Here is a 22,389-nt window from a genome sequence, read left to right on the forward strand (position 1 = left end):
TGTGTGTGTGTGTGTGTGTGTGTGTGTGTGTGTGTGTGTGTGATCCATGATTTTAATCTCAGCACTCAGAAGGCAGAGAGAGGCAGGAGCAGATCCCTGAGTTCAATGCCAGATTGAGTTCCAGGAAAGTCAGGGCTACACAGAGAAACCCTGTCTTGAAAAACAAAACAATCTGCATTTGTCATATGAGTAAAACACGTGTATTGATCACTCTGTTCCTGGCTTATTTCACTTAATTGAGGATTTCAAGTTCTATCAGTTTTCTTGCAAATGATGACACCCATATCATTCTATAGCCTATGCTGGCTTTGAACATGAGGTGATCCTCCTACTTCATTACCCAAGTGCTGAGATCATAGGTGTTTGCCTCTTTGCCCAGCCCTTTTCTTTATGGCTATATAATTCTACCTTGTGTATATACACCAAGTTCTTAAACCCACTTGTTTGCTGGCTGATGCCATGACAGACACAGCTTTTGTGAACCATGTCATGACAAGTTTTGGTAGGCAGGAATCTCTATGAAATATGGACCTTGAGTTCTCCCGGTGTAGACCAGGAATGGATATTCCTAGTTCATATATATGTGCTGTACTTCTAATGTTTTTGAGGAACTTCCACACCAATTTTCACAGCGGCTGGACCAATTCATATTTCTGTCAGTAGTCTTCAAAGGTTCCCTTTGTTTCCTGTATAAGAAAAGGAAAGATTTATGTTGGCTGATATTTTTCAGAGATTTCAGTTCACAGTTGATTGGACCCATTGCCTTGGGCTTGAAGAGAAGAGTTTTCATAGTGGCCGGAGCACGTGGGAGCGGCTGTTCCAATCATTGTATCTAGGAAGCAGGAAGACAGAAATCGAAGGGGAAGAGACTGAGGACAAGATCAATCATTCCAGAGCAAGCCCACGTGACCTACATTCCTGGCTACACCTTATCTCCTAATATTTCCACTACTTTCCAAACAGATCCAAAAACTGGGGACTGAGACTCTAATATATGACCCCCATAAGGGACACTTTATACTCAAGCCATAGCATTCTGACCCTGGCCTTCCATAGCTCATACGCATCTCACAATTTTGTGTAAAATGTCTTCAGTCTACCTCCCAGAATTCCTAAAGTCTCACAGGTATGACATTGTCCAGAAATTCAAGTCTGACTTCCCACTAATACTTTAGGTGAATTCTTAGCTATGAGTCTTCTAAAAAAAAAAAGTTACACACTTCCACATAAATTGTCACAGAATAAGTATTCCAATTCTGAAAGGAGGAGATGGGATATAGAAAGGAGAGAGCAGACAAAATCTAGACTGCAATTGAACAGGATAAAATTAAATCCTGTGGTAACATGTATAGCAACCAGGGCACATTGTGGTGTGCTGTGAGATCTAAAACGCTTCAGTATCCCATTCCAGATACTTCCTACATGGCCTCGATGCTGGCTGGCTCTACTTATTGCCTTGACAGATAATCCATGGTTTCTGACATTTGCAATTTGATTGGCTCTTCACTGCATCTTATGCCTACTCTCATAGCTTCACGGATTACTGTCTTCAGGGACTCCACATCTGCCTTTTTTTTTTTTTTTTGGTCCGGTGTCCTGAGCTTTGTGAAGAATTAACAATAGAAAGCATCATGAGCCTATATAACTCTGCCTTCTTCATGCCTGCCGAAGTATCATCATAGGATCATACCAAGTCCTACACTAAGCTGTAACCTGTTTCCTGTCTCTCTTGGACCATGGATGCTGAGTTTGGTGGAATGGGCACCTAGGTGGCTTAGCTCCGGGAAATGAATCTTGGGTTAGATGACTTCCTAGGTCAGCCAATGTGAACATAATGTCTGCCCTGAGGTAGCATTCTCTTCCTGAGGAAAAAGTCTTTGTACTTTGGTACCCAATGGTGTAAGACTTGGTTGAGTGGTGACTTGTTGACAACTGATATGTCCTCAGAGCATCCTTCCTAGCTTCCTAGTTAATACTTGGGTGCAGAAGCCAGGCGTTGGTGGTTCACACCCTTAATCCCAGCACTCGGGTGGCAGAGGCAGGTGGATCTCTGTGAGTTCGAGACCAGCCTGGTCTAAAGCCACAGAGAAACCCTGTCTCAAAGAACAACAACAACAACAAAGAAAAAAACCAAAACCAAAACCAAAAACCCTCCAAACCCCCATAACATACAAACAAAATAACAACAAAAACTTGGGTGCTTTGTAACATTGTAACCTCTCTTGAGAACATGGCTTCTTCTTTGGACTTAACTTTAGCAGCATTCCTTTTCTTATAAAACCACAAGCTTTAAAAAAATGTACTTTGTACTCCAGTTTTCACAACAAATCTGAGTGAAGGTGACCAGCAAAGCTCACACCACAGCTTAAGTGTGGTGTGGTGTGGTGTTGCCAAGTTCCCCTCGGCAAGCTATTCTATCACCTTTGAACTTTGGCCTTCCACAAAGTCTCAGGATCCAGCAAAATCTAGCCAATTGCCTTTAGTCCAGTTCAGCAAAGTGGACTCATTACAATCCGAGGTACTACGAGGAGAGTCTTTCCTATTTGTCCACATTCCTATCACACTCAGGTCCACTAAGTGCCACCAACTCTGCCCACTTAAGCTTTGTTTACAACACTCCGGGTTATTTCACTTAGCCTGAACCTCTGAACTTTTCCAGACGTCTCCCACAAACCAGTTCTAAAGGCATATGTGACACCATGTCAGGTAAAGTCACAGCAGTGACCTCACTTCCTGGCATTGCTGTTCTTCATTAGCCTGCCTGTCATTGGTATGACAAAGACCTCAGTGAAATCATTTAGAGGGAGGGAATATCTGTTTGGGATCACAGTTTTGTTGATTGACTGAACCTTGGTTGACTGAACCCATTTCACTGTGCCTGAGTGGAGGCAGAACAACATGGCAGTAGGCGCATGTGCCAGCAGCTCACTCATAGTGGCTGAAGAAGCAGGGTGGGGGAGAGCCTGCAGATAGGAGACATCTTTCCAGGCCACGCTGGGAGTGAGCTACTTCTTCCAGGTAGGCCTCATCTCCCCAGATCATACCAACATGTGAGCCTGCGGGTGACAATGTATTCCAACCTTAACAGCAGAAGGTTTTTTTTTTTTTTTTTTTTTTTTTTTTTTTTTATGACAGAATGGAAGCCACTTAGGAATGTGACACACAATTTACATTATTTACTGAGAATAGTTTCTTAAGTATTTCCAAGTCATTCTACTCTGTTGAAATGCTGCTTTCAGATTCCTAGAGGATCCAGTAGCCAGTGCTTTCTGGTTTTCATGACAGTGTGGTCTTTGCAATTCAACAGCTTGTCCCTTTCCCACCCAGTCCCATGTTTTGGAAGATGGGGACCGTTGGTTTTATATAGAAGCCAGGCCTGTAATTACAAGCTCTAATAGGAGTGCCTTGACTCAGATTTATTCTGGAGCCTGTGTTTTCCCTGCCTGACTTTTCATTCCGCCTTTTGATTTTGCTCTGGCTGGTAGAGAGAGGGCATTTTTATTGCATAAAGAGTCATGTATTTTGTGGCTTTGGCGCTGGAAAAAAATTCCACATTGGTGGATACACAACAGGCACTACAATATTCTGCTTAAGCCACTGGCCACAGACATTCAAGGACATGATGGTCTAATTATTTTATTCCCGGGACAGCTACAAGAAGTAGCTTCTGTAAGGAGCTTTAATAAAGTCATTTTGATTTAAATAGATGATTTTTATTCTAATTATGAAAAATGCTTTCAGGGTTCTGTCAATTGCAGTGGTCATGAATTTTTGAAATATTTGAAATTCCCTGAAGATGTGAATTTTTGGAGGGTTCCCTTATTCTGTCTTCACTTGAGACTTTGAACTGCTTCCATTAACCATTTCTTTAATGTTGTGGTTTGTTGATGCTGGCTTAATTTTGCAACCATGAGATTTGTGTTCAAGGAAAAAAATATTTACTAGACAGTCACTTCACAAACTCCCATTTTAAGAGATACATTCAAATATAGCATAATTTCCTTTAGCAGTTACTAGAATGTATGTTTTCTTCCATTGTTTATACCCAAAATACATGTAAAATAAACAGGGGGGAGGGGTTTGCAAGGATAAACGTCATTCCACCCCAAACAATAAACTTCTTGGTTCATAATGGAAACAGCGCCCCCTAGTGGAAAAGGCTGCATATTGGTTACCAAATTGTTGTTTTCATAAAATTTCACTGAGGTTTTGAAATTCATGATGTAACCAGTTTAAAGTGGAAGTAATCAGTTGGAAAGTTATTAGTATATCTTTGGTGTTATTTAAACAGCAGTTCTATAATTCACAGCTTTTCTCACTTCATAAACACCAACCACCATTTCCTTTTTTTCTGTCCTCCTAATGCTTCTTTCATATACATATTCTAAGTATATCATATCAAATGGATTATACAACCCATGAAATTTGGTCTCTTTCTTTCTTCCCTTATAATGATGTCTTTGAGGCCCATACAGTTTTAGTATATATCAGTACTCCACTCTAGTCAATGGCTAAACAATAGCCCTCTGTGTTGATATGCTCAAATTTATCTATCCACTGATGGGCATTTTGGATTGTTTCCACTTTCTTCCATTATAAACAATTTTTATTTAGATATAATTTCTATTAAGACATATGTACCCTTTTCTAGAGGCATATTTGCTGGGTCGTGTGTTAATTCTGGGATTAAATCTTTGAGGAATTGAGCAAAAAAAGTTAAAAAGCCAACTAAAATACAGTAGAAAATAATTTTCTAGAATATTGAGAAATTTTCCTGAAGAATCACTTTTAGTTTGGGAGAAGAATGGCAGTCACCACTAGATTTTTCTTTCTTTAAATAAAGTCTATCTTTCATCGGACATGCTTCAAGAACAGGTCATGGAATATAACCTCTCTCAACATTCTAACACTGTTTCTAGAATGAGATTTCTCAAATTGAAAACACGGGTGCATGTATTTATGCTTTTATGGTTGGTTTTGGCATGTTTCTCATTGCATCCCACTTTCTCAATAAATTTCTCTCATTTTCCTGAACCCTTTGTGTTATGAAGACTATGAGGCTTTCTGTTCAAATAACAAAAACCAGTTACCCCAGCAAATGGAAAAAAAAATCTCAACTTCACATTTGGGATATATAAGTCCATAGTAACATTTGGGTTTTGCATTTGCATCTTTGTGAAGATGCAAGTTTCAGAAACAGACCCCAGTAGAGGAAGATTATGTAAAGGAGCTTCCTATCTCATAGAAAAGGGAAGGCAATTTCCATGGCTGTCCAGTGGGTATCCATCAATATCACTCAGCTACAAACCCTGTAACCAACAACAAGGATCTGCCTGCAACATATACTTGTTGCAATTGTGGTATGAATGTGATGGGAGTAACCAGCCACTCTTAAGAAAACCACATGAGTCAGTGAGGTTCAGAGAAATGGTAGCAGCACTCAATGTTCGTTCAAGATGTAAACCTCTGAGAATAGTTGGAATGGTAAGGTCCACTGAAGAATGTGTTTGGGCATCTAGTAAAAAAAATAACAGTAGCAAACACTAAGCAGCATGTTCAAGGGTGAATATGGTCAGAAACAAAATACAACAAAGCATTCTCACTCCTTCTCTAGGATTATACTGGATGGCCATCCACAGCAGTGAAATGGGAACATGGAACAGGTGCGTGATGCATTGAGAAAAGCAAAGGTCCATGAATTAGGAGTCTAAAAGCTAAGGGAAGAAATCCCTAGCCTGAAGGTAGGTTTTCGATATGCTAGTAAAATGAAAGACCCCTTAGAGAAGCTAATCAAGAAGAAGACTAACACACCCTTTTCTTTTTATCAGAAGTGAATAAACAAATTCATTTACTTAAATGAACAAGTTCTTGCAAAATTACACATCACTAAAACTTAAAGGCAAAGAAAAAAACTTAAGCCAATATCTGCTAAAGAACTTGAACTTGATATGTCTAGTTGAAAATGTTCACAATGTTCAAATTCCCTATTACTTGACACTACCAATATTCTTACTTCCAACTAATACTCAAGGGAGGAATAAACCTATTCTTGTGGAAATAATCGCAGGAATGAGTATTTGCTAAAATGCTCAGCTATAGCGCTGAAAATGAAGAAAAGGACATTAACACATGTGAGAAAGATTTAGAAGATTTTAATATATAGCACCCAGGAGTTCCAGGTGGAAATACAAGAGGATGTGAAACGCTAAGTGCTAAAAGCTGATAATTTTCCTGACATGGTCTAAATTAAATATACTAGTAGACTTGTGGGCTCTAAATTATGGTAGAATGAATTCCAAGTCCAACTTAGTAAAATGTGATTAAATGCCAAAAATTCCAATGCAAAAGATAATTTTAATTTAAACTAATACTTTAAAGTGTATTTGAAATAAGACCAGTTTCACTAAAATTTTGTCTCCTTTGATCTTACTAATAGAATGCTCTTACAAATAGACTCTGAGGGAGAATGGAAGATAAAATGAAGACATCCTCTTTTATGGAAGCAAAGGAAAGGGACTCATCAACACTCACCTGTGTAGAGTCCTGCCTACAGAAATCTGCAACAAAACACCATTTAATTGTTAAGAGTCAGGCAAGCTAAAGTTGAAATATTAGGTGAAATAGCAAATAAAAACAAGGTCTGTGGGGGCTAAAGAGACAGATTTATTGATAAAATACTTGCCATACAAGAGTAAAGATGAGTTTGACCCCAGCATCCTTGTAAAGAAGCCAGGTGTGCTGGTATAGCACAAATACTAAAAATTGAGAGAAGGATATTGGGGTTCAAGCTGAAGATCAGAAAAGCTAAGCAGCCAACCACTAGAGAGTTCTTACCTCTACCAAGGCTCAGACCAAAAGGGGTGATCCCGTCCTGAGCGTGACTGCAGACTGAACACACTGCACTCCTGTCTCCAGCCACCTTATGTTCCTCTCTAGTGCTGAGATTAACGGCATACACCACCACCACCTCTATGGTAACTAGTGTGGCTGCTGGGATTGTGCCACCCAGCACAATGGTGTGTGCCACCACTACCGGGCCTGTATGGCTAGCTTTGTGAAGGGGAGTGTACTACTGTGTATGTTTATCTTATTGATTGTTAAATAAAATACTGTTTGGCCAATGAGACAGCAAGTTAGACGGAGCTAGGAGTCAAAGAGGATTCTGGGAAATGTAGTAGAGAAGTGCTGATCCAGGCAGGAAGTGACATAGCAAGGAGACTCATATTTAAGTGAAGGAGAAACAGGAAGGGCCCTCTTTTCCCTTTCCTCCTCCAGCGGCAGGATGTGATCACCGGCAAGGAGGGATGCCAATAAGGCGTCCGATAAGATAAGTCTTATAAAATATATATATTTATGATAATTAAGACTGAACTAACAGATGAGAATGCTAGTCATTGGCCAAGCAGCTTTAAACCTAATACAAGTTTCTGTGTATTCATTTGGGCCTAACTTGGGCTGGCGGCTGGTGTAAAGTTCACACGTGGCGGTGGAGCTCAGGCGGCTTTTGGTGGAAAGATTTATCATAACAGCTTTGCATTCTGATCTTCAGAAAGCTTTATTTGTTAGATCATAAACAAGGTATCACCACATGCTGACAATTGCTTGTAGCCTCAACGTTGGGGAAAGAGAGAAGGGGACTTCTGTGGCTCACTGTCTAGGTAGTCTAGCCTAATTGATGCCTCCAAGCCAAAGAGAAGCTTCGTCTTGAAGAAGGAGGAGGAAGAGGATAACTCAAGCTTGATTGTGGCCTCCATGTAAACATGTACATACACACAGATGTGTAACCACACAAACACAAACATGTATGCTCACGTGTATGCACACACATAGAATGAAAGAGAATGACAGTAATACTCATTAGTATTAAAAATCCTCCTCTGGTTCAGGTGTGTATACAAGTAGTGGTCACATTTTACATTAGGCATATGACTAAAATGTAAGAATAATCACACAGAAAAGAGAAAAAGAAAAGGAAGAAAAATGGAAGGTGGTGGGCTCATGAGATGTTACAGGACATCTGTACACTGTGTGAAGATGTGTCACTGTGATTGGTTTAATAAAAAGCTGAATGGCCAAGAGCTAGGCAGGAGAGTTTAGGCGGGACTTCTGGGCAGAGAGAGGAACTCAGGGGATGAACCGAGGCATGTGGATTTCACCAGTCGGATGTGGAGGAAGTTGGACACACAGTACTGAGGAGAGGTAAAGGGCTACCTGGCAAAACTATAGATTAATGGAAACAGGTTATTTAAGTCATAAGAGCTAGTTGGAAACAAGCCTAAGCTAAGGCCAAGCTTTCATAATGAATAATAAGTCTGCAAGTCATTATTTGGGACTTATGGGTTCAAAGAAAGTCCAACAAGAAAGACTTGCTACAATGAGAAACTTTCCAATTAGCAGGTATGCTGTAGAGCAAAATAAGGAAAAAAGCAATGTAAAAGAGGTCAGGAAAAAAATGGGATTTTCTGAAAATGAGAAATTATAAACAAGGTCATAGAAACAAAACAAATCCAAAATTCAATAAGGGCAATTATTAAAATTGAACATTACTTACAACTATCTGATCAAATATTTTAAAAATGTAATAATATTCTTTTTTAAAAAATATATTATTCTAAAAGCTGTGTATACAGAAACTTTAGGATAAATACAAGGGACTGGGAATGGCATGTCATTCCTGTAACCACAGTACTTGAAAGATTGGAAAAGAAGAATCAAGAGAACCAGTCCAGCCTGGGCTACAGGTGAGACTGCCTCAAAAATAAATAAATAAGCAAATAAATAAATTAATAAGAAAACAAATAAATAAAGGAAAGCAGATTCTTATTTCTCCCTCTGTGCAAAAATCAACTCCAAATAAATCAAGCATCTTTATGTAAGACCTAAACTGGGTAGAGGAGAAAACACTTAAGCAATCAACACTGGTAATGACTTTCTGGACTTTGGTTGCTCACAAAATAATGCCAGCCACTGGCTAATGGGATTTCATAACATTATAAAACCTCTGCAGATCGGAAGACATGGCTCAGTTAAGAGGCAGCCTGCAGTACGGGAGACAAATCTTTGCTACTTACATATGTGACAGAAGATTAGTATCTAGAAACTACAAAGAACTCAGAAAATAAAATAACAAGAAACCAAACCACCCAGTCAACAGATGTGTTAATGAAATAAAGAGGCAGTTCTCAAAAGACGAAACACAAATGGCCAATAAAAATATGACGAATGTGTTCAACCTCAGCAGCCATCAGGGGATTGCATACAGACTGCATGGAGGTTCCATTTCACCCCATTCAGAATGGCAGTCACTGGTAAATGGGGAACAGAAGGGAACTGTCACACACTGCAGATGGGATGCAAACTGTCCAGATACTATGGAAGGCAGTATGGAGGTTCCTCAAAATAGATACAGTTTGACCCAGATATATCATTCCTGAGTGTTTACCTCAAAGACTCCAAGTGAACATGCCACGTAAATCCTTGCATGTCAGTGTGGATTACAGCTCTGTCCACAATAGCTAAGCCATACCTCAAATCTAGCAGTCTGTCAATAGAGGAATGGATACAAGTGCAGTGTATACACACAAGGGAAAGGAGAATAAAGTCACATTGATTTCAGGAAAGTGGCTGCAACTGCCAACAATATTAAGTTAATTATGTTGCTCCCATGAAGATAAATATGACAGGCGTGCTCTCATTTGTGGGTCTTAGGTTTTATAGTGCTATCTAAACCATATATGTATAGAGGATATGAAATTGTATAGGTATAAAAGATACTAAAATGGGAGGGGCAGGAGAAGGGAGTGGGAATCGAAACAGGGCAGATAAGTTTAAAGTATATCATATACTTTTGTTCGAATTGCCTTTTGTGACCTGGTATATAATAAAATGTAATAATCATTATAATGCTTTAAAAAATTGGGCTTCCCATGTAAAGTTCCTAAGCACCCCTGTATCCCCAAAATTCACCAGACATTAAGGAGAGGTAAAGCCTCTATATAAGATGTTGGATTAGGGAGAGATGGAAATACCTTGTTTTAGGTAGACAAAATTTTCAAAGATTGCAACTGCAAGTATAAAGAAGAAATGATGTAATAAATTATTTGCTTCATAAGTTGTTAGCATTTCAGAACATAACTGCTGCTGGAACTAATCCTTCACCCTTATGGGAAGTAGCACAGTTATGAAAATGAGAGCCTGTGCCACCAATAGAGCCAAACCAAATACAAACTAGTTCGAAAATGAATGCTGCCCCAGCCATGAGTTAAACAGATAAAGTCAATCCATGTCTCATCCTAAACTTTGTAGCATAATCAAACATGTTCATTCAGAGTTTTTATTTCTTTCTTTATACCAAGGTGTCTTAGCAACTCTAATAAAGGAAAGTATTTGTTTGGGGCTTGCTTAAAGTTTCAGAGGGTTAGTTCCTGATTATCATAGCAGGAAGACAGCCATAGCACTGGAGCCTTAGCTGAGAGTTCTACATCCTGGGGCAATGTGTGGAGAGGAAACTGGTGTAGGCTTTTGAAACCTCAAAGCCTACCCCCTACCAGTTAGAAACTTCCTCCAAGAAGGCCACACTCCTAATCTTTTCCAAACAGTTCCACTACCTGCTCATTCAAACATGAGCCTATGGGAGACATTTTCATTAAACCAACACAAGAGGTTATGGATCCTGTGATGGTTTTATTGTTTTTAAGAAATTTGTTTCTAAGAAATATTTGAATCACATTTATTTAGCATGTGCACATGTGTGTGTGTGTGTGTGTGTGTGTGTGTGTGTGTGTGTGTATACAAGTATACACAAACATGCACAAATGCCATAGCACACATGTGGAGGTCAGCGAAAACCTTTTGGTAGTTGGTTCTCTCTTTCCTCCAGGTGTGTCTTGGAGATTGAACTCAGGTCTTTAGGATTGGTGGTATGTTCTCTAGCCTGTTGGGTCCTCTCATTGGTCTGAAAAAGAAGCATTTGAAATATCACAAATTGGCACTTTCAACTGCCAATGAATGGCTTTAGACTTTTTTTCCTCAGTAAATTCTGAAATATCTCTGAACTGTGCTTACCTGCCTCATTCATCATTGGATGTAAGAAGTCAATCGTTACATTCTATTTTTAGTATGAGGTGCCTTTAGAGTTCATTAGAGAATCACAACTAATCAGGAGGCAGTCGATCCTGGCTTCCATAGCAGGCATTTGGTTGCTGCTTGTGTAGGCTCTTTTAGTCCATCCTAGAGGTGAAAAGTTACAGGAAGTGCCTGAGCAATACAGAAGAGCTTCTGGATATACACTAGATAAGGCTCAGAACCAATAGAGTGGTTGGGAGGAACCTCCCTGAAGAACTCAGCTAATGAGGAATTCTGAGGCCAGAGAAATACTATTAAGAACATTAGGAACATAACAGCCACTCTTCATGAAAATTCACAGACAGAACCTGCCTCCTCCTCTTCCCCCAGGCTAAGGCTTGGTTTTGGAAGGTCATAAAACAAAACAGCTTTAATTTTGCTACTCAGTACCCAGGCACTTATTTTGAAGTGACGACTGCCGCTTCTCATAAGAAACTAGTGGTCTGGTATATCAGATTGCTTTCCCTGAAGTGCTGTCATAAGATCTTGGCTGGGATTTTTCTGGTATTCTCAGAGGCACTAAGATAGTAATGCCAATAACCATCTCTTTAGAAGGTGGCCAGTACATCTTGTAGAATGGCTTTGGTGAGGGACTTTTGGACTAGATAGTGTCTGTCACTCCATCAAGATTTTCCTTAGGTGACTGGCAGAGCCACTCTTTCTTTTCCAAGGCCCTGAATTTGGTTCCCAGCACCCCCAAAAGGTGGCTCATGGCTACCATACCTCTAGCTCTAGGTGTACAACATACCCTTTTAAACACTTTTTTGTTTTTTTCCATTTTTATTTTTTTACTTCATTTTACATTCCAACCACAGTTCTCCCTCCCTAAACAAGACACTCTTATGGCCTTCACATACACATACATTCACAGAAACACACACATGAATAAAAATAATATTTAAAAAAGATTTTCTTTCATGCTATTTAGCAAACCAATTGTATTTCATCTACTCAACTAGCAATAATTTTTTAAATGCAAAAGAACAGAGTTTTTCACATTTAAATTCTACATGAGGGTTTATCCATTGATTATTCTGGAACCCAATCTAGCAGAATTGGGAAAAAAAATCCATACCTATGAAGATTAATTTATCTCTCTCAAAAAATCAGACTAAATAGTTGAATCTAATATATTAAGTATTTGATGGACTAGCATCTCACTCCTGATTTCCCAGTGTTCACACTGTCATTGTGGCTATTTGTGGGGTAATTATAGTAATTGACTAGGAAACAAGGTGAAACTGCCCAATGCCTTCCATGGTTTTGCTTTTGTAAAGAAACGAAATTTTCTAACCAAGAATACACCAGAGATTTTTCTGTCACTCACAACACCATAGCAGTAGGAACAATGAAGGAGAGGAATGATTATATTCACACTGAGGTACTTGCATGAACTCATGTGAGATGGTCTCATTCGAATGCATGGATACATGATACATAATCATGATACATGGATTTCACGGACTCTCGTGAGATGGTGCATGCTAATGGGTGAGAGGCTTGGGACTTTCTTTTTACACATGGAAACTTCAAATGAGTGGAAACCTGAAAAAAGAAATAGTTGTATAAACAAAATGAATAAGCAAGTAAATAGTGAAATACATACATGAGAAAGCGAGCTGCCTGGAAAACACTAGCCAAAACCAGGAGGCAACACTGCAGCACTGTGGTATCAGACAACACAGGCATAGTCTGCTCAGCAACAGTGTTCAGTCACCTCTTCTTTGCCAACAGACTCTATTGTGACTTTCCAGGGGGCTTTGTCTCTAATTCAAGCTATTCCTTCAGACAGTTCATTTAAAAGACAATTCCATTTTTGCTTCTTTTTTCTTCAGACTGCAGGGCCTGCTCACAAGAACCACATGGCTGGTGGCTCATGCTTGTCTGTATCTCTCTGTTCTGAATATGAAGTTAATGTGTAGTAAATGCTTTGACTTTTATTTAGTGCATATGAACAGGATGAAAAAACCACCTCAACAATTAAAAACAAAACAAACAGAAACATGACTGGTGGATCTGTGGGGTCATTGTAACAATTAGTTGCACTGTGTCCTCTTCACATTTTACACAGATATTTTTCATCAGAAAGTGATAGGGTAAACATATGTTTTTACTTGACAGATCAAAAATACTGACAACCAGGAAAGATTTCTTCCCCTTATTCCTCTTTGTTTTGCCCTTTCCCCACCACTGTGGCTGGTCCCTACAGCAGGCATTGCACAAGGATGCAGCCTCTCACTACCCCCTCCCCCAGCCGCTTTCCCATTGTCTTTCCTGCTGTCTGTACACCACAGAGCTCAGGAAAACAACTGATCATATGGGGGAGCTCCAAGAATACAGTAATTGAATTTTGGAGTCATTCCAATCCCAGTCTTTTAAAAAATGTGTATGGATATCTGGTCTACCTGTGTGTGCGTGCACATGTACATACCTTATTCTTGCAGAGATCAAAAGAAGGTGTTGGATCCCTAGAACTGGGGATACACACCATGATGAGCCACCATGTAGGTGCTGAGAATCAAGCACCTGACCTCTGGAATAGCAACAAGTGATCTTAACCTACTGAGCCATCTCCCCAGGCCCTACTGTCTAGCCTTGGATGTTAAGGACAACTTATCTAATCATTGTGAACTTCCATCAGTCCTGATTATTAGTTCTCATGCAACAGGGGGCATGTTAGAGTTGCCTAGGGACTTTTTATGAATTCCAAAATTACTGCTTAAACTACTCTCAGATTCAAATTGCCAAGTATACATTATGGATGGCAGAGCATATGTGTGTGACTTGATGACATTCTCTAGATCATTTTAATATTTTAATTCTTTCCATCAAATAGAATACTACAGGAGCATAAGTGGATCAGTATCAATTCCTCATACTCCTCATATGGGAAGATAAATACTTCAGAACTGTGGCAACATCCTCCCTACATACTGAATTAAACAATAGGCTCTGAAAATGACAGATGCTTTTTATGTAGAATATTTCCTGTTGGATATTGATTCTCAATCTTGCTATGATTCTTTAGCAATGGAGAGTCTTGATGATGCTAGATGACTAGGTTTCACCTCCGGAGATAGGAACTCAATTGGCCTGCTCATCCAACATTGACATTTTTATTAGAAGCTTCACAAGTAATTCAGCGATGCAATCAAAGTCGAGAGGCCTTCTCAAACTGTTCATAATTGAATGGGGAAAGCAAACCTGTGAATTTTGATTATGCATTTTGTAGTATGAAAAACTGATATCTAAGCTTTCTTAGAAGTTTTGCTGAGGAAAAATGTATTTAAAAAAAACCAAATGTACAGGTAGTGTGTGTCATTTTCAAAGTGGCAGAATATTATTAAGATAAGGGTCCCTGTAAACAGGGCTAAACAAAATTTTGGTGAATAGAAAAGAACCAAGGAAAAGAGTCTCTAGGAAAATCAACCTCTGAGACAGGGGTTAAAAAAAGGACATAGGACAGTCAGTTGTGAATATGTAAGGAAGGAAGAGAGCAGAAAAGAAAATCAAACAACACACACACAGAAAGGAGAAGAGATGCACAACTTAAAATGTTAGTCAATTTTTTTTTATTATTTTTTTAACTTCCCACTACTCTACCTGGTGCCATAGCTGGGCTTTTTTGGCCAATATTAAAACTAGATATCCAATACACTCTCCTTAGTTTCCATTCCATGAAAAATTTAAAGATGAATTATTATACTTAATGTGTACTTTTTACATTTAAATTCTCAGATAGATCATTTTTACGTGATAGAAATTTACCTCTATATGGCATCTTGAAGATAGAAACACAGACAAAACAATAAATACAGAAACAAAAGCAAAACCTTTATTTTTTTGGCTTGATTGTAATGTGGCTTACTGCTCTTTATGGTAATAGCATTTTCCTGCATGCATTCACCAACACACTACAAGTCAATAGCTTTAGTATAAAGAATCTACATTGAGTGCTGTTTGTGAAACAAAATGTTTTGCTGTAATTGGTAATATCATTTTACTACCTAGTTTTGTGGAAAAGAAAGAAAAGAAAAAGAGGAAGGAAGGAAGGAAGGAAGGAAGGAAGGAAGGAAGGAAGAAAGGAAAGAAAGAAGTTTGGTTCCTATATCATATCTGATACAGCTCTAGTGCCATGTGGATCAGTAAGATTCTATCTAGCCATCTATCTATCTGTGTAAACAAACATTAGGAAAGATGGATGAGTACTGGGGGGGAATGTTAGGTGAGGACATCCCGTTCAAGCAATGCCAAGAATATCATCTGCTCCCTTTGAAACCTCTTGTCAATGATAAGGCATTGCTATTGAAAGCAAATGAACATTAGACTTGGCTTGAGAATTGTTTCACGTAGAAATATGTGCAAGTCCACAGAACCAACAATGAGAGCAGAGACCTACACTGCCTCTCAGTCTTTATCTCTTATTTTTGTGAAGTGCCTTAATTAAGACGTGCTCAGAACAGAAACTAACAATGTGACTGTGACATCAACCTGAAGATACTTTTAATTTTTCATTTTATGTACAAAAGGCTGAAAAATAAAGTAAAATGAACCCCCTTTTTTACAGTATTTATATTTTCTTAGAAAACTCTAACCATATCCTTTCAACAGATCTAAGCAGTTTGCCACTTGTTTACACTGTCAGACTTCTCACCAGAGTGTTCAATTAAGGTTGGGGGTGTGTGTGTGTGTGTGGCAAAGAACCCATCCAATGTCATGAAGAATAAGTTCCTGATGGAATACTTTGCTTCACTTCACTCTGACATATGGCTTCCCTTTTAGACAGCGGAAGGGTTAAGATACAGCAGCATCAGCAAGAGAGACATGCAGCAGTGACAGCTTCAAATTCTAAGGGAACCAATGACACCATGTCACCTGTTGAAAGCTTGCAAACTATACTTAACTGTGGTACATATTTGATGCAGTAAATACTGTGCTTAAATCATTTTTTGTTTGCTCAAACATGCACCACTGGATAAAATTACTATTTACAAAGCAGACTTTTTTTTTTTTTAATTGACATACTCTATGTCAGCCTTACCAGGAGCAGAAGATGGCTAAACAATACTGCAGGAAAAAGCAGAATCAACTTCAGAAAGTGGCAGTGGGGATGGTTTTTGGTCAGTTCGGGTTTCTTAGAAAGGACTGATAGGATATTTTTTGCCAAAGGACACTTATCAAAAAATGTTATAGTCATGCTGCCAGGACTCTGAGCATGTGATGGTCTGTGTGTGCATGTGTATGCATGTGTGTATACATATATATGTATATACACCGTCATATACATATATACATATATACATGTACATATAATGAATTATGTAAAAATAAAACAACTCTTTGATGGTTGTGATTCTATGGAACATTTACAGGCACATTAAAATTCTTCTGGATGGAACACCTTAAAAATATGGATAGCTATTTAAGCACCTCAAAAATCTAAAAACATCCTGAAATGAGGAGTAAACTCTTTCCTTGTGTGATGGGATATTTTCACATGTGAATGAGAACTGCAGCATGCCTTCATTGAAAATAGATCTCGTTATACATAGAGAAATGTAGAATCCCTCCTTAATCCCTCTCCCCAAACATAAACCCATTTACAAAAATAGTCACATATAAGAGTAAACAACCCGTGAATTAAAAAAAAAAAAAAAAAGAAGTGATCAATTCACAGCACACATTTTGTAAAAATATGGCAGGTGTGGCAGTTAAAACACAAACAGTGGTGACAGTTACTGCTATCAAGTGTCACGTGTTAAATTTACATAAAAATTTAACTTCCCTCCCCGTTTCCATTGTCCCTATCGTCTGAGTAGCCATCCGCTCTTCAGCAGTGTCAGCTGGTTGTGGAAACAGAAGCCTCCTGTCGGTGCTGTTTGTCTGGTGTAGTGAGTCCCAGTTTGCTGACCCGAGGTCCTGTCTGGTTATAGGCACTGACCTTAAGTATACACTTGTAGAAACAGTCAGTTTGGCATAGACCTCCTGAGGGAGTCACAGATACATCACCAATGCAGGCTGTAAACAGTTGATCACAAAATGCAATATTCTTGTTCGTTTGTTTGTTTTTTATTTTTAATTTATTATTTACTTATTTTTTACTTTCCCTGATATCTTTCCCTTTGTCCTCCTTTTCCGATTTGTCCTTTTCAAATTTTTCCTTCTCTGGTTTGGTCACGCTATCGTAGGACGGTGGAGAAGTGGTGGAAGGTGTCACATCAGTTTTCTCTGGGGTTGAATTCTCGTTTAGTTTATCAATGATGATGTCTTCTTTGATGGGCGTTCCCTCGCCTTCTTTGCCCTTGTCTTTTTTGTATATGGACGACACTTTCTTAACTTTCTGTTTCAGAACATAGCGCCTATAAGCTCTCTGGATGACAATAGCAGACACCTCCTCTTGTTTGCGTTTCAAAGTGGTGGTGATTGGTTCATAAGAGACTTTGGAGGGGTTGGACGCCATGAACCGCTCTTCCATCTGGATTCGAAGGGCATCCATCTCTCCACTCTCACCCAAAACCCGCTTTGTAAAAGCAAATAAGATGTCCAGGCAGTGGATGCGGTCTCCGCTCACCATGGGCAGATCCATGGCAATGAGCTGGACTTTGTTTGGCTTTGCGATGAGAAGGGGAGGATCCAGGGCAGCCGCAAAGTCAGACAGCTTGCAGAACTCTATGAACTGAGTGGCGTCAGGGTCGAACTTCTCCCAGACCTCATAGAACATCTCAAAGTCGTCCTCACTCAGGGGCTCTGCACTTTCTTCAGTGGCAACGCTGAAGTTCTCCAGGATGACAGCGATGTACATGTTCACCACAACCAGGAAGGATATGATGATGTAGCTGACAAAAAAGAAAATCCCCACGGATGGGTTCCCACAGTCCCCCTTCACCGAGCTTCCGGGGTGATCTTTTTCAGGGTCACAGTCGGGAGGTCCGCTATTTAATATAGGGGCCAGCAGCCCATCCCAGCCTGCAGAGGTGGTGATTTGGAACAGGCAGATCATGCTGTTGCCAAAGGTCTCAAAGTTGAACATGTCATCAATCCCAACTTCCCTCTTAACGTAGGCAAAGTTGGACATCCCAAAGATGGCGTAGATGAACATGACCAGGAAAAGCAGGAGGCCGATGTTGAACAGTGCAGGGAGGGACATCATCAGAGCAAAGAGCAGTGTGCGGATCCCCTTGGCCCCTTTAATCAGGCGTAGGATTCGGCCAATCCTGGCCAGACGGATGACTCGGAACAGGGTAGGGGACACAAAGTACTTCTCTATCAGCTCAGCAAGAAACATTCCTGTAGAAACATGATAGCCGATAGTGTTACTGGCAACAGCAAAGAAAAGTTTTATAGGGTTAAGACAAGTACTATCTAGTTTATAAACTGCACATATTACGAATTACATAAATACCTATATTTACATCTATTAATAGTTCTACCTAATACAGTTATAATATGGCTATGTGTGTATGCTTATTCACATATATGCATTGTGTTATGCAAGTAAAATGCAATATTTATTTTGCTAAAATAACTCTGGTATGTTTGGTGTTGTACCATTGAGGTCTTTATTCTAAATGAAGATATTGATGGCCATTTTTCTTCATTAACATATCTTTTTATCACAGAAATACCAGATGATTAGAGGTCTGAAGATGCTGCAAAGTTTAAAGTGACTGAGCACAGAAATGGACTTATACTTCTAAAACCCTAGGGCTAGTGTTTGTGTAAGAACTGCAAGATGAAGGATGTAATTTCCCACTGTATGTTCTCAATGAGAACTCATGGTGAGAGTATTTCCTATTCAGATAGCTGAACACATGTACCATAGAACACAGGCTTGGGCAGCAGATTCACATGGAATAGATCTCCAAATCTTCTCTTAATACATAATTATATGAGTAAATGTCAACTTTTGTCTTTGTTAAACAACGTTTTCAGAGTTTTTTTTTTCATAATAAACAGAGATCCTTTAAAACTTTAAAATCTTTAAAAACTTGAAGAATGTTTTAATTATACATAAAACCGTGCATATTTGTGGGGTAGCAGGTCATGTTTCCATACCAACATGCTGTCTAATGTTTTGAAGTCTTTGTCTTGAAACCTTTTTTCTTTATAGTGAAAAAATTCAAAACCCTTTCTCGCCTTTTTAAAGTTTGAAGTGTATTAGTGTTATCTGTAATGATCCTACGATGCAGTTGCACTCTAGAACTTTTTGCTTCTATAAACTATGATTCACTGGTTTCCATTGGTTAGCCTCTTTCCATCTCTCCTTCTTCATACTCTACAGCCTTGGCTCACCACCCATCCATTCTCACCTCCAGTGAGGTTAGGTTTGTATATTCCCCATCTGTCTGCCTCACAGACTTTGGCACAGTGGTGCAGTGTTGGTAAAAGGTTAAACATCTAGATGTAGATGTCCCTCTCAGTGCTTGTGCTCTAGTTTCGGATAACCAGAATAAAGTCACACACAAGAAATCCAATTACATGACTGGAGAGCTAAGATGGCTCCGTGGTTAAGAGTAGCCGCAGTTCTTCCAGAGGACCCAGGTTCTGCTCCCAGCACCCACATGGCAGCTCACAGCTGCCTCTGCCTCCAGTTCCAGGTAATACAGTGCCCTCTTCAGACCTCAGTGAGTCTGCATGCATGTGGTATATAGACATATGCAGGCAAAATACCCATACAGGTATTTTTTTTTTTAAAAAAGAAAACAAATTACACGAATCATTTTGTTTTCTTGTTGCATATAAATGTTAATAATTACAGTATGCTTCAGTTTATGAAAAACAAAAAGGAATGGACTATGAGGCTTTATCTAAAATTCTGAAATGATAAGAAATATCTCTAACACTTTTAATGATAGGCTATAACTATTAAACACTTTTTCCTTTTTCTTTTTGTTTTTGAGACAGGGTCTTACTATGTAGCCCAGGCTATCCTGGAATTTGATATCTGTCTGAATCTCCCAAATATGGGGTTTTACTGGCATTTGCCCCACACCTGGATCTATTAGGTAAGGGGGTAAAAGCTCCTTTTCTTACCTACAATGGAGAGGATGACCACCACAAAATCAAAAATATTCCATCCAATGGTGAAATAGTAATAGCGGAGAGAGATGAGCTTCAGCACACACTCGCCAGTGAACAGCACAATGAACACCAGGTTGATCCAGTACAGGATGTTGGTCATCTCCTGACTCTGGTCGTCAGTTTCCACCATCATGGTGACCATGTTGAGGCAGATGAGGATCATGATGCTGATGTCAAAGACTTGTTTGGTTACAAAATCAAAGACCATGCCTTGAAATTTGTTCTGAAACAAACAACACAGACCAGTACACTCACAAACACGTTAGAAAGTTCCCACTCAACTTATCTCTTTCAACACAGTAATAGGAATGCTTGTCTTTTGTGAAAATATACGATTCTCGTGTCACCTGTTGTCAACATTGTCAACAGTTTCTTTCTTTTTTTGTGTGTGTGTTGGCATAGCCAGCTTTTCTCAAGTGAATTTGCTTCATGAATATTATTCACACTATGAACTTTATAAAAAAGGATATTAAGAACAGCTGATACTCTCAGGACCCCAAGAATCAGTAAGCAATTGTGATGGACAGTCAGTATTTGCAGCTGTAATAAACATTTATTCCATCTTCTGGGAGGTGGATATTAACAGTGCCCTTAAAGAGTAAATAAAGACTTGTCCTGCATTTCCTCTTGCTTTCTCCAGTGCTGCCTCCAACTATGTTCTCTCCTCAAAGCATTGCCATCTTCCATTGTCAAGTTTATAATAGATATGCTTAAAATTATAGTCTAAGAAAAAATATTAGTGGGAAAACTGATAAAATTGGATCTAATTCTTTATTTTGTGATATTCTGTTAAGGTTAATTTCTTGGCTATGATAACTTTTTTTGTAGTTACATGAAGTGTATTCCTACTCCCTTCCCATAGGTAAATCCATGTAAATATTATACAGAGTGACTCTCTTGTACAAAAAAAAGAACTGTTAAAAACAAGTTATGGTTCAGAATGTAGTCAACTTTGTGGTAGTTGATTTGAACCTCATTTCCCTTCTCTTTCTTTCTGCTAAACAGAATCTCACTATGTAGCCCTAGCTGACTTGGAACTCACTGTGTAGACCAGCCTCACCTTAATTTAGGGACATCCGGCCACTTCTTCCTCCTGATGCTGAGATTAAAGGCATGTGCTACCATGCCTGGCTTGAATATTATTTCCAAGAACTGTCTGGCCTTTTGTCTTGCTTGCGAAAGTAAGTCCTCACTTGTAAACAGCTGTCATCAGGAGACACTGTTATTGTTTATTTTGCCTGTATCTGCTCAGAGATTCTGAACTCTACAGCTCAGGCCTGGCTGTAACTTTTTCGGGTTAAATCTTCTCAACTAGCTGGTGCCCTGCTACCTACACATTAACAGTGTGTTTTCCTGGAACTTGACACTTGCTGATCTGTACTCTCTATCACAGACTTCTGCCCTCTCTACCTGATGTAAGTTTTCATCACTTTTAGTAGCAACTATTTTGTTTGGTTCTTTTCTCTGGATGTACCTGTAACTGGCTGGGCTGAACCTCCATTTCTTTATATGGTTTTTTCCTCCCAAGTCTCCTTTCACCAACTACTTCCAATTACTTCCAATCTCAACTTTCTGTCTTGGATTCTACACACTGTAGTTCATCTTTGTAAGCTTTCTGTATTCTCTTTATTGCCTCCACTCTCAGTCCACCACACAAATTCGATAATATCATTTTAGCTAGCACATCTATCCCTTCTCTGAAATAAGCACCACCTCTTATCTGTCTGGTGAATGGCACTGCTTAAGTTCCAGCTGCTTTGTGCTCTCAGAAGACTTTGTTCTTTTGCCCATCACGAGGTTTGTGGCATTGCGCTGCGGCTGGTTTGCTTCTTTGTCTTGTTTAATTTATCCTTTCTTCCTCTGGTTTTGAGCATCCTTGGGAAAAAGCAGTACCACCTTTCTCATAGATACCGCCTCCAGGGGTTAGTTAATCCAGACTCTCTTAGAAGCAACAATTGATCTTAATTTTGTCAGCATGACTGGACAAAGCTCCTTCAGATTGTTGGCCAATATAGCATCTTAATGGGATGTCTTAATGTCAAATATCAATTCCTAGTCCCTGCCAATTTAAATCTTAGAGCACTGGGGTATACTGAAAGAAATGGCATTGCCCTGAAGGCTTGGCCTACCAAAGCACACATCTTGTAAATAATCTAGGTCCTAAGCACCAATTAATTAGCAACC

At 39.2% G+C, this 22,389-nt stretch overlaps 1 protein-coding gene across 8 annotated transcripts in view; it reads right to left on the reverse strand.

Annotated features, from left to right (window-relative positions):
• Positions 1-14,673: 14,673 nt before the first annotated feature.
• The window catches only part of LOC100768810 (sodium channel protein type 2 subunit alpha), a 133,965-nt gene continuing 126,249 nt past the window's right edge, over positions 14,674-22,389 (reverse strand). For all 8 annotated transcript variants that reach the window (XM_035446371.1, XM_035446370.1, XM_035446368.1 and 5 more), the window contains 2 exons: positions 20,158-20,428; positions 14,674-18,411 (listed from right to left, as the gene is read on the reverse strand). In XM_035446371.1, the coding sequence (XP_035302262.1) occupies positions 17,216-18,411; positions 20,158-20,428 (1,467 nt within the window). In that variant the 3' untranslated portion in view covers positions 14,674-17,215. The remainder of the gene's footprint in view (positions 18,412-20,157; positions 20,429-22,389) is intronic.

The sequence above is a fragment of the Cricetulus griseus genome, chromosome 6, assembly GCF_003668045.3.
Source record: "Cricetulus griseus strain 17A/GY chromosome 6, alternate assembly CriGri-PICRH-1.0, whole genome shotgun sequence".
In the NCBI taxonomy this organism is placed as follows: Eukaryota; Metazoa; Chordata; class Mammalia; order Rodentia; family Cricetidae; genus Cricetulus; species Cricetulus griseus.